The sequence below is a fragment of the Coffea eugenioides genome, chromosome 10 (assembly GCF_003713205.1).
Source record: "Coffea eugenioides isolate CCC68of chromosome 10, Ceug_1.0, whole genome shotgun sequence".
In the NCBI taxonomy this organism is placed as follows: Eukaryota; Viridiplantae; Streptophyta; class Magnoliopsida; order Gentianales; family Rubiaceae; genus Coffea; species Coffea eugenioides.
Window position 1 is genome coordinate 4,323,791 of NC_040044.1, and position 12,158 is coordinate 4,335,948.

A 12,158-nucleotide genomic window follows, 5' to 3' on the forward strand; every position below is an offset into this window, starting at 1 on the left:
TGAAATTGAACTCGAATTTAAATTGAAAGCTTGTCGAGTTCGAGTTTGATAAAATTAATCCGAGATTCGACTTGATTGAACCAAAATTCGACTTGACTCGACTCGTTTACCGCCCTAATCCTCTGTCAAATTTGATGCTCAAAATTATTTACTTTAATGATATTTAAATTTTATTCAATATTAGCTTATCTGTTTAGTAATTCAAACAAGTTTTCATCGATTTAAACTCAAGTTGCTTGAATTTTTTAGTCTGTAATCTTCGTATAATTTGGAGCTCGAATTGCTTGAATTTTTTAGTATATAACCTATAAATTTTATGCTAATTGAACTCGTTCGAAAATGAATGAAGTTTAAATTCTGTTAATATGTTCTGTTTATGTTTTTGCTTGATTAAACGGTGAATCAGGCTCCCACAAGCATTTACCGTATGGGCGGGCGGATTTTGTTCTTCTTCGTTAAGATCATTTAACAGCATAATTGTGTTTACAGTTACTTTTAGTCAGCACTATATAATGGTTTAGGATGATGAGGATTCAACCCTTTTCTTGATTGTTGATCCGGAACCAATAGGGTATGTAGAGATAGCTTGAGTTGATTTCTCATGCATACTTTAAATCTATCTTTTCCGTACAAAATATCACAAATCTTGCACAAAAATTCCATGGCTTGTAACAAGTATACGATGTAGCAAGCAAAGAAGTTTCAGTGATCCTTGGAAGCACAGATGCAAATGTCTAGCTGATGCGTTTCCAGTCTTACCTATTCCTCTATAACCACATAGAGCTATTTAGCAGTTATTGAAGAAACCGAGCTCCTACTCTGATGGAAAGCCAACCCATCAAACCTTAATACAAAACAAGCTTTTGGTTAGGATGCGAAAATTTGAACCCTGTCAAATCTCATCACTAGTCTTTTTGGCATCTCCATAATCAAAATTTTTAGAAGATGGAAGGTATCTGCAAAACGGTCTTGTAACGATGCCTTCTATCTCTCTGACTGCTTTCACACGGCACTGCTGTTTGATCTGGAGCGGCTATAGCCTTTCATCTCGCGAGAATTCTCTAGTGAGACTGATGGCCTTCCAACTTTCGTCTCACGAGAATTCTCGAGTGAGACTGACAGCCTTCCACCTATATAATCTCTTTGATCGCGCTGCCGGAGAGATGATCTCCCGGTACCCATTTGCTGGTTGCCACCCTCAAAGATTTGTCCTAACAATCCTTTGACTGTCTTCGGAGATAGATAGGATTTGGCCTGTAAAACAGAAGAATAAGTGCTCAAGAACTCTTCATATACAGGAACTACAAGCTTGATGGTTGCATCTCCCATTTGGTCTCTCAAGTCTGCATCTGGAATGTTGTACAAACTTCTATGCTTTTGCAGCATCTCGTCAAATCCTTTCATGAAGGCCTCCATCTTCCCCCTTGCAACGGCTCCAATACCATCCTTGTTAACTCTGTTGAGTTCTTCTTTATCAAGTAGTCTCACTAAAGCTCCCCAAGTTTGCTTTTGATACAAATATGCGGACTCTTCTGCAACGATTTTGTACTGCCTTTTCATGTACTGGTCTCCCAGAAGCTTCCCAAGTTCAGTATTTCTTGTCCTCATGTAAACATACCAGTAAGTATTCATGACGAATACATTGGAAAGTGATTTATCCTTGTAACGTAATCGCTTTGACTCAATGTTCCTCTGGATCGCTTCCATGACATTGGCAATAGCATCTCTGAGTAAGTTCTCGTCTGTTTCTGGCTTTGAAAGAATGCCAGCTTTCCATGATTGCTCAATCCTGAATACCTGAGCCATGGGTTTACTGTAAATTTCTGATGCCAAGTATTTGAGATAGTTAATGGCATATCGAACTAATTTTGGAACTGAGCCATCTAGTGGTGGAGGTAGACCGTCTTGGTTACCTTCAATTTGAAGGCCAAATTCCCAAAAGACTTTTGTTGAAGCATGAACTAAAAGTTTTTCAAGTTCTCGGAATCTATCACAGATATCAGCACCAGCTTCACCATCAAAAGTCTCTGAGAATTCAGGTTTTAGTTTTTCCAAGGAATGAAACATGTCTAGGAGCTTGAATAGCTTCTGTGGTTCTTTATTGCATCTCGCAACCCCTTCACCAAACCGAAAGAAGACAGCCATGATCTTGTCAGCAATCTTGGTGAAGCATTCAGGCCATATAACTCCCTCCATAATGCTTCTTAGTACTTGACTGCAGAGATTCTTCTCTGATACAAGAACAGATTTCACTGCCAGTCCAAAGTGTTGGATCCAAAGGGATATTGCTGTCTCTAGGTTCTCCCATTCTATCTCATCAATTTCTTCGGGAGTGTAAGTCCTCAGGTAATCTGGATTCAGTCTCATCAATGCTTTGGCTGCTCTTCTATATCTTGCCTAGTGATGAAGTGAAACGCATTCTTAGGATCAGTTTAGGAACAGCATTATAATGCAATAGTAATTAAAACTTGAGACTAGAATCAATTACAGTATTCTGATATTCATGGAGTTATTTTGCTTCTTAAAAGCTGTCACTTTGAAACGCAAACGTGTTTCCTGTTTATTGCCCTAAAATCTACACAATCTGGTTCGGATTTACTCCAACTCAAACACACCATATCCTCTGAATTAAATACTCTGTTATCATCATAATTGTAACAAGCGCTCATCCTTGCATTTTCAACCCTTTTTTTTTGCAAGGAGATCCACTCTGAGATATCCTACACCAAGTATATCAGGTTTCTTATCCTGTATAGATTTTAGTATTAATTAATTTTATGCCTCCCCATTTTTTTCTTCATTTGTAAGTTTTGAAGTTTTCCTCTCTCATGAATAATAATTTAATAAGTATCAAGTTAGAGAGTCCTGAAAAATAATGGTTGAGATGGATAAATGAGAATGACTATGCTGAAACTCCTTGCTGGTTACAAATTCCTTACCTAAATGGGGCTCTTATGAGGGCCAAAATACGAAGCAAAAGAGCAACAGAATTATAAACAAGCATTTTTGTGTGTTAGATGAAAGTCTTAAATGAAATAAATGTTAATGGTTTCATTGGATTTCTGCTTCTTGCCCTCCATGGAATGGACATGGTCGTGGAGAGGGATAGATCTTACCTTCACATAGATATCGATGCATATATCCATACAGTCATTGGAAGCCAGGGTCCTTGAAATTCGTTCAAGAACTTCAATTTCCAGCTCACTGCCCAACACTGTAGGCACAATCTCCTGCACATCATCCTTCTCTGCTTGGCCTATATCCTCATGCCTTAGCTGCAGCAACAAGCTTTCATATTCATCTTGCAGATTCAGTAAAGCCTCATCAAGCAAACCATCAAACTTCATTGCATCAACCTCTGTCTCATAAAGAGCCTTTAGAGTGATCAAAGTTTCCTTAAGTTGCTGCGTCCTGTACTGATCTGTGGCCTTAGTCCTACTCAGAAACTCCACCACTTCCTGCAACTTCTGGATTGCTGGCTCGCACTCTTGACTAATAGAATCGATCGACCCGTTCAATTTTTCCACACACTCCACGTACTTGATCAATTTCTTAAGCCTCTTCTTCCGTACCGTTTCATTAGATAATTTCGCGGCAAGCTCAAGGAGCTTACGTTGCAGGGACTCGGAGAGTTTGAAGCTTTGAAGAAGGGCAAGAGCAGGAGAAATTGCTCGATTTATTCTGGTATCAAGAGCTTTGTTAGCAATTGAAAGTGTTTGTAAAGGAGCAACTCTTTTTGATGCCATACTTAGAGATTCATGCATCACAACAAATTTCTTATCCGCTTCTTCTAAGCTTGCATCTACACTAACCGAGGTATGAACAAGTTTTTTGAGATCATCACAGGCTGATCTTAATCTGGAAAGCGTTGGATCATTTTCTTTGAGCTCCATAGCCGTTGTTAATCTGGTTTACAGAACAATGAGAAAGAGAGAAGAATGATGTTTCAAGAATTTGTGTAACTAAGGGGTACAAGGATACATGACCACGGCCTTTTTTTTGGATTCAAGGAAGGCAAGAAGACGGGAGTAAATGCCAAATGTCGAAATCTCGATGGGAACTAAGACTCAACCGTCATAGGAGAACATATTAAGATTTATGACAGCAAGTCCATGCAGAAACTACAAATATTCCAGCCGGAGTCACGGTGTTAGCCCCAAGTGGTTTGCATAAATGCTGAGTCGAGAAACAGAAAACACTTGGAAAATGACCCTTTAGTTTAAGTTTAGAATGGAGAATATTTTGAGGGAATAAGGGACCAATGACGTTTTGGGATTCAGATAGCCGCTTTCAAAGGCGATTTTTTTAGTTATTACTCTCTGATCAAGACCAAATCATCATATTCTCAATGTCCTAAAAACTAATGAACTAGGCTTTGGAGTCGGAAAGAACAAGGAATTTTCTGGCTTCATGTACCATTATTCATTTTCTGCTAATTAATACGTAGGAGAATAAGAATATTACATGTTCTAATTTGTATGAATATCTGGTGAGACCAAGTGAAATACATCTACAACTAAATACTAGATAAATAGGTGACTAAATGTAAGATTTTCTTTTCTTTTTTTTTATAGAAAAATGATAAAGGAAGAGTTTGAACCCAAACCAAGAATCTTATGATGATGGTAAACAAACAAACCAACTGAGTTGGGTTTTAAAGATTGCAAGAAGTTGGAGGATAAAGGCACAATCTACACAAGCCCAAAACAAAATGGACTAAAGGAACAGCGTAACTGCTGTTGTGGAGTCCATGTAAAGCGCATCTTGGCGTTGAATTGGGCAGTAGACAAATCCAACGCTTTAATGAGATTGGACAAGTAAACCAGATCCTTAGGTGCGAGCCCAGAGTATCATAATAGACAATAGTCTCTCCTCTAGCAGGCACTCGACGGCCGCTCTTGAAGCCCCTGATTAAAGCATTTCAGACTCAATAAACGGCATCCAAATAATCGGTTCTTCTAATCATCCAAAAGAGCTTATCTGGGAAGGCAACGAGTAACTTAAAGTTGTAACTAGAGCTAATCACACTTCTGATTCAAGTGATAGGAGTAATTCTTTGATGGTAAATTCTAAAGACAGCTATAAAGCAAAAGCTTTGCCAACACGGCTGATTGAGCGAAACCTGGCATTTCAGAAATGGGTTCTGTTTGAAGTCGCATTTATGATCCTAAGCTTTTTCTTTCTGATTTTAGGGACTAAGTTTGCATCTAAGAGGGAAGGTAAATGAGCTAGACATTGAATTGGAGGAGTTGGCAAGAGAATAAATGTCTCGACTCTCGACTCTGGACCTTTCTGCAGGATTCATCCGCGTCTGGAATCATAAATGCTATCTCAGAGAACATTTCTTGGATGTTCATAATTTTCCAGAATGACAACTCACCATATGAGTAGAGCCTTGATTTTGATTTTGTCCGTCCTCAGAAAGGGCCACGACATTCTGCCGACACCATATTCCACTTCCTCACCTCCCCACCACACCACCCCCAAACAAAAAGAGAAAAAAAAAAAAGGCAGATAGTCTGCGCAAAAAACAGACTAGCAAAAGCAACCCCACCAAAAAAATATACAAAGGCAGATAGTCTGCGCCCAACGCCAAGAAAAACAGACTAGCAAAAGCAATACCACGCTTTCCACACGCAAAGAAAACTAGACCAGAACGAAAAATACCTTTGCTTTCTTTGAGAGTCGAACTCAAGACCTCCCGCTTACTAAACGGGTGCTCTAACCAACTGAGCTAAGAAAGCAGATGTTTTTCGATATTTCCAAATATTATAATCAATTATAAATTGTAACAGTCCTTTTTTTTTCCCACAATAGTAACAGTCCAGTTTCACTTCCTAGAAAGGCACCATATGTTACTTGAATAATAATAAGTATATGGATTAATCATCTATATATACATAGTGTAACATTATTAATTTTAAATCAATGACAATTATGCAAATTTTGAATTTTAAATCTAACTTTTGTACATGTGTTATGGATCTAACGGGGGTAGTGTATACATTAACAATATATATAAGATTTATTCCAAGTATTACATAACTGATTCACTATACAGTGTCCGTTGAAATAAAAAAAAAAAAAAGAAAAGGGAATTCTGGAATTGTGGGTTGCAATACTAGCGATGAGAATAAGAACTATCATTTGGATCAATTTTTACTTGGGCGAGAACAAATATATGAATTAAGTTATGGTATAAGTGTTGTTAAACCAGCTTTGAGAATTTGACTGTTGGGTGAATAACAATCACAACCATAATCGAAAGCTCTAATGAAAAATGGAGGAGAACTCTCATGCGATTCCTATGAGGAGATTTACTGATAAATACGTGAGCTTAATGCCTCGATGCAACACATTTTGCACAAAACTCTCGCGACAATATAGAATTTAAAGTTTCTACTTTTAGTTCTTTTTATCAAAGAAGGTAGCTCGAATTTCATGAGATGTGTGTGATTAGTTCTTGAAAAGAACATATAATTATGTAGCTTAGAAACCTCTTTCAACATTTTGTCATGCTCTTGCTTTCTAAAATAATTCACGTAACACAAATTATATGTTCCTGCATTACTTCTGAACAAGCTGTGGTCTATAATCTACCCCCCCAAAAAAAAAAGAAAGGCATGGGAGAAAACTGAAAAGGCAAACATGATCGATAATTGGATCATGGATGAACATGATGGATTCAATTGTCACCAGAAAAAGTTGATATCCACCAATCATTCCTGAGTAGGAACGCTTGAATTCAGTAACTTTGTCATAAAAATGGGGTACTCGGGCCGGAATCTGAGGTTTTGCTTTGTGAAATTATGCAGACCATGAATGTGCTTTTGTACCCAACAACTTCTCTGCAGCAGCAACCTTGAAATCCTTTCTTTCTTCATTTTACTTTTCAGTTTTTGTGAGCAAATTGCAGATGCAGCAGCAAGGGTTGATTGAGAAGCAACGAGACATAATTGTAGGGCACACGGCTTTCAAACAGCGCACGTGTGGCGCTTGACTAAGACGAGTTTAGTAGCCCAGTACGATGCTGGTCCACTGTCCTCGTGAGTTTTTTGACATATACAAATCAGACGCACAATTAATCATGCCGCGCCCTTTTGCTGCTGCTTACAATTGTCAAATTAAAATCAGAAATCCAATCGAAACCCATAAAAAGTTTTCACGTGATCTCTAGAACAAGTCAAAATTAAAGGACAAATTAAGAAGAATGCAGGAGGACAATGCCCCAGATTGTATGTAAATGCTCTTACTGCTGTCAGAATAAAAGCCCCAAAAGAGCTGCTAGCTGTTTCTAGTCCAACTTCTCCCCACACCACACGTTAATGATTCTTGGATGTTGTCTTCCTCTTCCTCAATCATTCTGTCATGGATTCTTTAATTAAGCTAAAGTGATGACGGGCTAACTTAATATTTAGCTCTTTATTCGGAAAGTTAAGATCCATGTTGTACCTCATGAGACAGTTTCTTGAATCTTTTTCTTCTTTCTGTGTTTTTTTTTCACCTAAAAAGTGTAAAAGTTAGAACCATTTAATGCCGAACAATGACAACCATTGTCCAGGTGAAATGAGCTATACAGGGTTTGCTAGCAAATTTGATGCTTGTATGGAAGTGTCAGTTTGACGTTGACGTGATCACAAATGAATGAACATTTCTCTGGGCATTTGTATGGACAATAAACGGAACGGGACACGAGATCGGCTGTCACAGAGAGAGAACGGTAGTCCTTTCTCTTCTGTTTGGTCCACTCAAATATTAATAATACCGCTCGTCGTCCATTCAGATGGCTTGCATTATTGAGCGACCAATTCATCCCATTACACATCTGCCTGTTTCATATATACTGGGCATTTTGGCGCTTCTTCGCTGATGATAAATTGCTTTTAACTTCACCAATGTAAAGCAAATTCTTTTATTCTAATGACCGTTATATTAACCAATATGCATGTTCTTAGTTCTTACATGGAGGAAACATTTTGGGCCTCGCTGATACGTAAAGCATGGAAAATTAGCAGCAGCTACATTAATTTACAAGAGGGACGTGTTTTTCTTCTGACATAAACAGTGGGGAATGGAGATTTGACTAAATGATGTGGTCTTAAATAGTGTTGAATGCGAAAGACATCAAGATTCAACTCAAGATGTCTTCTTGTGAGAGAGGGGACTCTTCCACAGGTTTGAAGTTTGAACTCATGACGAAGTAAACAAACAAACAGCCAAATTCAACCTTACCTGTGCATGCAAAGGGACCACGTTGGCAAGTTCATGACTGCAGATCTCTGCACCACCCTAATTATGGAGCGAGTACTCTCTTCTAGTGTAGTCCCAAATCCCAATTAGCTGCAGCAAGCTAAGGTCAAGTTGAAGATTGCTAGTGTACAGACATGTTTACAGCAGAGATGAGCCAACACTGAACACTTTACAAGACGGTGGAATGGGTACCAAACGGCGGTTGACTTTCTTGCCCTAGGAAGTGATACATGCAATTCTAAAATTTCACAGTCAAATGGAGGTTTTCCTAGCTTTTTGGATGTTAAAATGAAGACAGGATTTCAGTTCTTTCTTGACAAACTGCAACGAATCTTATCCCAATCCCCCGGTCTGTGCTTTTGTCCGGATAAAGCCAAGTTGACAACCTAAATTTCTTCAGTTGTCATATCAGAACTTCTCAGTCTGCCAAGCGTTAGGGACGTCAACGGGCATCCAAGTTCCAACTCAAGGCGAAGCGACAATTTCCTGGTATTCTCGTCAAAAACCATATAGTAGTTATAATATTTAATAAAAACCCGGCGGACAATGACCCATGAAGGCCACTGTATCAACAGGTTATCAGTTAAACCAGTGATTTCATTGCCAAGTCAAGTGGAATTAGTCCTGCAAGGAATTAACCTCACATAAATTCACCTATAAAAAACGACTTTCAAAACATGATATGCTTATGCCACGAATGCAAGTACTGAAACTCATAAAAATCAAGAAATAAACCATGAAGTAAGTTAGTAATTTTTTAGTTTATGTATTTAAACCATATGTAGCTTAGGGTAGGACTTTCCATTTCGAAACAGCATACTCAATAGTCAATATTCCACAAAAATGTAGAAAATAATTACTTGCCTAAAGGAAAATTAAACCAAATTTCCCAACTTTGTCATCATTCATCTCTATGATCATCAAGTTGGCAATTTTTCACTTTACAGTCCATCAATTAGCTGTGTTGATTTATACTTTCGTAAAATGACTATTGGAATATCTTCATCACAAATATTCCAATCATGTATCATGACAGACTAAGGTTTCACTGTACATATGACGAATGGGAACGGCTTTCAGCATTACAACAAAGCCAGCAAAAGGGCATGTGCATATGATTTTAGGGTCTGGGACCAGCTGACTCGGAAATATAACCTACTACCGCCCCATGAAGCACTCAACTACTGAGACTTGCACTCCCCAATTTCGGCCTACAATGTATCATCTACTTTTTTGCCTCGTAATACCACCAACCGAATTTTGAGCTGTGGTAATTTATACTGCATAGCACTTGTTGTAGGTTGTATATTATGTTCGACAGAGAAAAGCTTTCTTTGCACAATCAAGAAAACACGCATTAGAATTTAGAAGACCAAACATCAGAAATGCACAATCAAGAAAACTGCATGACTTTTAGATTCCAGATTGCTACAAGAGTAGTTGGTGAATCCAAGCTCTTCTATTGGTGTTCTTTATGGCCATTTATCCAGACGGACAGATATGATGCAGTTTTTGAGTGGACAGATTGCTGCGTTCAAAACCCTTTTGAGAAAGACACTAGACACAGTCAAGAGTTTGAACGGGTAAATTCCTTTAGCAACTAAGGGAAGACACTGTCGGTTTTTTGAACTATACAATCCTATTTTGTAGATGAAGAGATAGATTTTTTTAAGCTAATCCATGCTCTCATGCAAGACGTTTAAAGCAATCTTAAACTGAATTGACTAGTCAGAGAAGTACTTGCACTGTCAGAATACCTAAAAATGTACCAAAAATTTCACATTTTTTTAGCATTTTATGAGGGATTTCAGACAGTCAGTCAGTGAGGCCAATGTAGATAAATGCTAAAAAAGTGGGGAACTAATTAGCCGTATCTGATGCATTCAGAGTTTAACATTCACGTACACTGTCGATCAAAGTTTTAAAATGAGTGATGAGTACTAATTCGCTTAAAACTATTTTAAGGTTGACATAATATCATTGAAAAGTGGTTTGGTGCTGGCTGGTGGAAAACTGTCTGTGGACTTGTTCAGGAAGAGACGATGGCTTCCTGACAACTGGGGTTCTTTACAATTTGCCTTCCCCTAAAACGCGAAAGATTTCTTGGTATCGTCTATAGAGGTGTGAAAGAAAAAATGTAACAGACCTTACCATAATTTACCACTACCAATTGCCAATAATCAATCCCCCACCCTTCCCCCTTCCCCCTCGAGTCCTTCCCCACCCTACCAAATAAATGACAAGCCAACTGGCAATTTGATTCTCCACAAAATCAGATAAAAAAATAAAGGCAAAAGGATGGAGCATAGGACAAAAATGGTCTAGGATTTGAATACACGTTTTGTTTGGATTAACATCACTCTATACTTTCTACTCTCTTACTTAATATATATCGAACCAACAAAGGAAGAACAGAAAGGTCATTCTCTGAGTGTTACTGGCTCTTCTTCATCATAAAAATCTGTATTAAATCGCCAACTGTGTTTCCAAAAGGCCTGTTAAGCATGAACTTATCAGCTTCTGAATATAGTAATGGATGTGCGTCTGGATGGACTAGGTATTTGGATCCATTTTCAAGTTCTGCAGATCAATGCAACAGAAGTTTTCCATTTAATGATTATTCTCTAGGCAAAGGGGCATACCTGTATGAGGATGAAGAAGATGAAGATTTGTCCATGCTGTCAGATGCATCGTCTGGACCTCCACATATCCATCAGGATGAAGACAGCTCTGAAGAGACCAGATATGCTAGCGGTATTTCAGTTTCAGAACCAAAAAAGAGCAAGCATAAAAAGAAAGCAAAACAGCAGAGGAAGAAGCAACAGAATCTTCATCTCGATGATACTGCTAGCTCCCCAGTACTGAGCTTCTCGAAGGCAAGTAGTACATATAACAAAACAATAATGTGGTAGAGTTAGAAGCCCCTTTTAATTTTCTTCAGCGCATATGTTCCACAGAAGTCCAAAGCACAGGTAATGGACCTATGCTAGTTCATTTTGATGCTAGTATAACTGAGTTGACTTGAATTCTCATGTTCCAGGCTTCTCATGGGACTTTCTTTGAGAACAATAATGCAGCTCTTAATTATAACGACAACTATTCGACGGAGCATGATTCATGCTTGTCTCAAGGCTTTTCTGCAACACATTTCAAGGTTCTTGCTTGTTTAGTTTCTGAAAAATAAAAACAATCCGTGATCTTCCTTATTGAATTCTCTTTTTCTTCCTCAATTTTTTTCCTCTCTCTTTTCAAGTGTTTCTGCATATTCTATGTTCTTTCAGGGAAAATCTGTTCTGAGCAAGCACTTTGGATTTTTTAAGCCATCTATAACTGAAAAAGATGATTAAGAAGAATCCAGTAAGTCATCTTATATACAGTCAACCTCTTGATTTCATGCCTGCTTTAATCCTAATTGTGCCTGTTTATCTTTGTGGGAGTAAACAGGAGATTCGAAAGGAAGGAGGAGGCAAAGTATGTTTTCTGTATGTGAAGCAAGAGTTACCAAGACAGAATTTCTCCGTGTAAAAGTAAAAGACAGAATATATCTGCAGATCTTGTATTTACCCACCTTTATTTACTCTTCTTTTCGTTATTTCTTCCTGTCTATGCAGTGGGAAACAACCTCAGAACATAAATGTCAATAGTAGTTTTTCTTTCTATCTATTTTTCATTTGCTCTGGATAATGACAGCACCCAAATATAATTAATCAGCCTCCAGCAGATCCGTTAATTATTAACGCAATTTGAACGGTTAGAAATCTAACAATTTCGTGCATTATTTGATCCTACAGATTATTATCCTAAGAATACATGCACAGAGAAATCAAAGCACATAGAGTTTGTTTCCTGTCTGAACAAGATATTGTTACATTGGATTTAATTGCAATAGTGGAACTTCATTCCGTAGC

The 12,158-nt window shown here is 38.0% G+C and overlaps 2 protein-coding genes and 1 non-coding gene across 3 annotated transcripts; 1 reads left to right on the top strand and 2 right to left on the bottom strand.

Annotated features, from left to right (window-relative positions):
- Positions 1 to 1,002: 1,002 nt before the first annotated feature.
- Positions 1,003 to 3,893, bottom strand: LOC113749280 (exocyst complex component EXO70A1-like). Its single transcript, XM_027292965.1, has 2 exons — positions 3,117 to 3,893; positions 1,003 to 2,397 (listed from the first exon to the last, which is right to left on the bottom strand). The coding sequence occupies exons 1-2, from the start codon at positions 3,891 to 3,893 to the stop codon at positions 1,003 to 1,005; spliced, it is 2,172 nt and encodes a 723-aa protein (XP_027148766.1).
- A 1,777-nt stretch (positions 3,894 to 5,670) lies between these two features.
- Positions 5,671 to 5,744, bottom strand: TRNAT-AGU. Its single transcript has one exon. It is a non-coding gene; the product is annotated as a tRNA-Thr (tRNA).
- A 4,826-nt stretch (positions 5,745 to 10,570) lies between these two features.
- Positions 10,571 to 11,909, top strand: LOC113749796. Its single transcript, XM_027293648.1, has 4 exons — positions 10,571 to 11,126; positions 11,291 to 11,404; positions 11,532 to 11,607; positions 11,695 to 11,909. Exons 1-3 carry the CDS (start codon positions 10,755 to 10,757, stop codon positions 11,595 to 11,597), a joined length of 552 nt encoding a protein of 183 aa, XP_027149449.1. The 5' UTR covers positions 10,571 to 10,754; the 3' UTR covers positions 11,598 to 11,607; positions 11,695 to 11,909.
- The last annotated feature ends 249 nt before the right edge of the window (positions 11,910 to 12,158 follow it).

Coding starts and splice junctions, on each gene's coding strand:
- LOC113749280 (XM_027292965.1), bottom strand. CDS start 3,893: ATGGAGCTCAAAGAAAATGATCCAACGCTTTCCAGATTAAGATCAGCC. Junction 2,398..3,116: donor GCATCGATATCTATGTGAAG/GTAAGATCTATC, acceptor CTTCATCACTAG/GCAAGATATAGAAGAGCAGC.
- LOC113749796 (XM_027293648.1), top strand. CDS start 10,755: ATGAACTTATCAGCTTCTGAATATAGTAATGGATGTGCGTCTGGATGG. Junction 11,127..11,290: donor CAGTACTGAGCTTCTCGAAG/GCAAGTAGTACA, acceptor CTCATGTTCCAG/GCTTCTCATGGGACTTTCTT. Junction 11,405..11,531: donor TTTCTGCAACACATTTCAAG/GTTCTTGCTTGT, acceptor ATGTTCTTTCAG/GGAAAATCTGTTCTGAGCAA.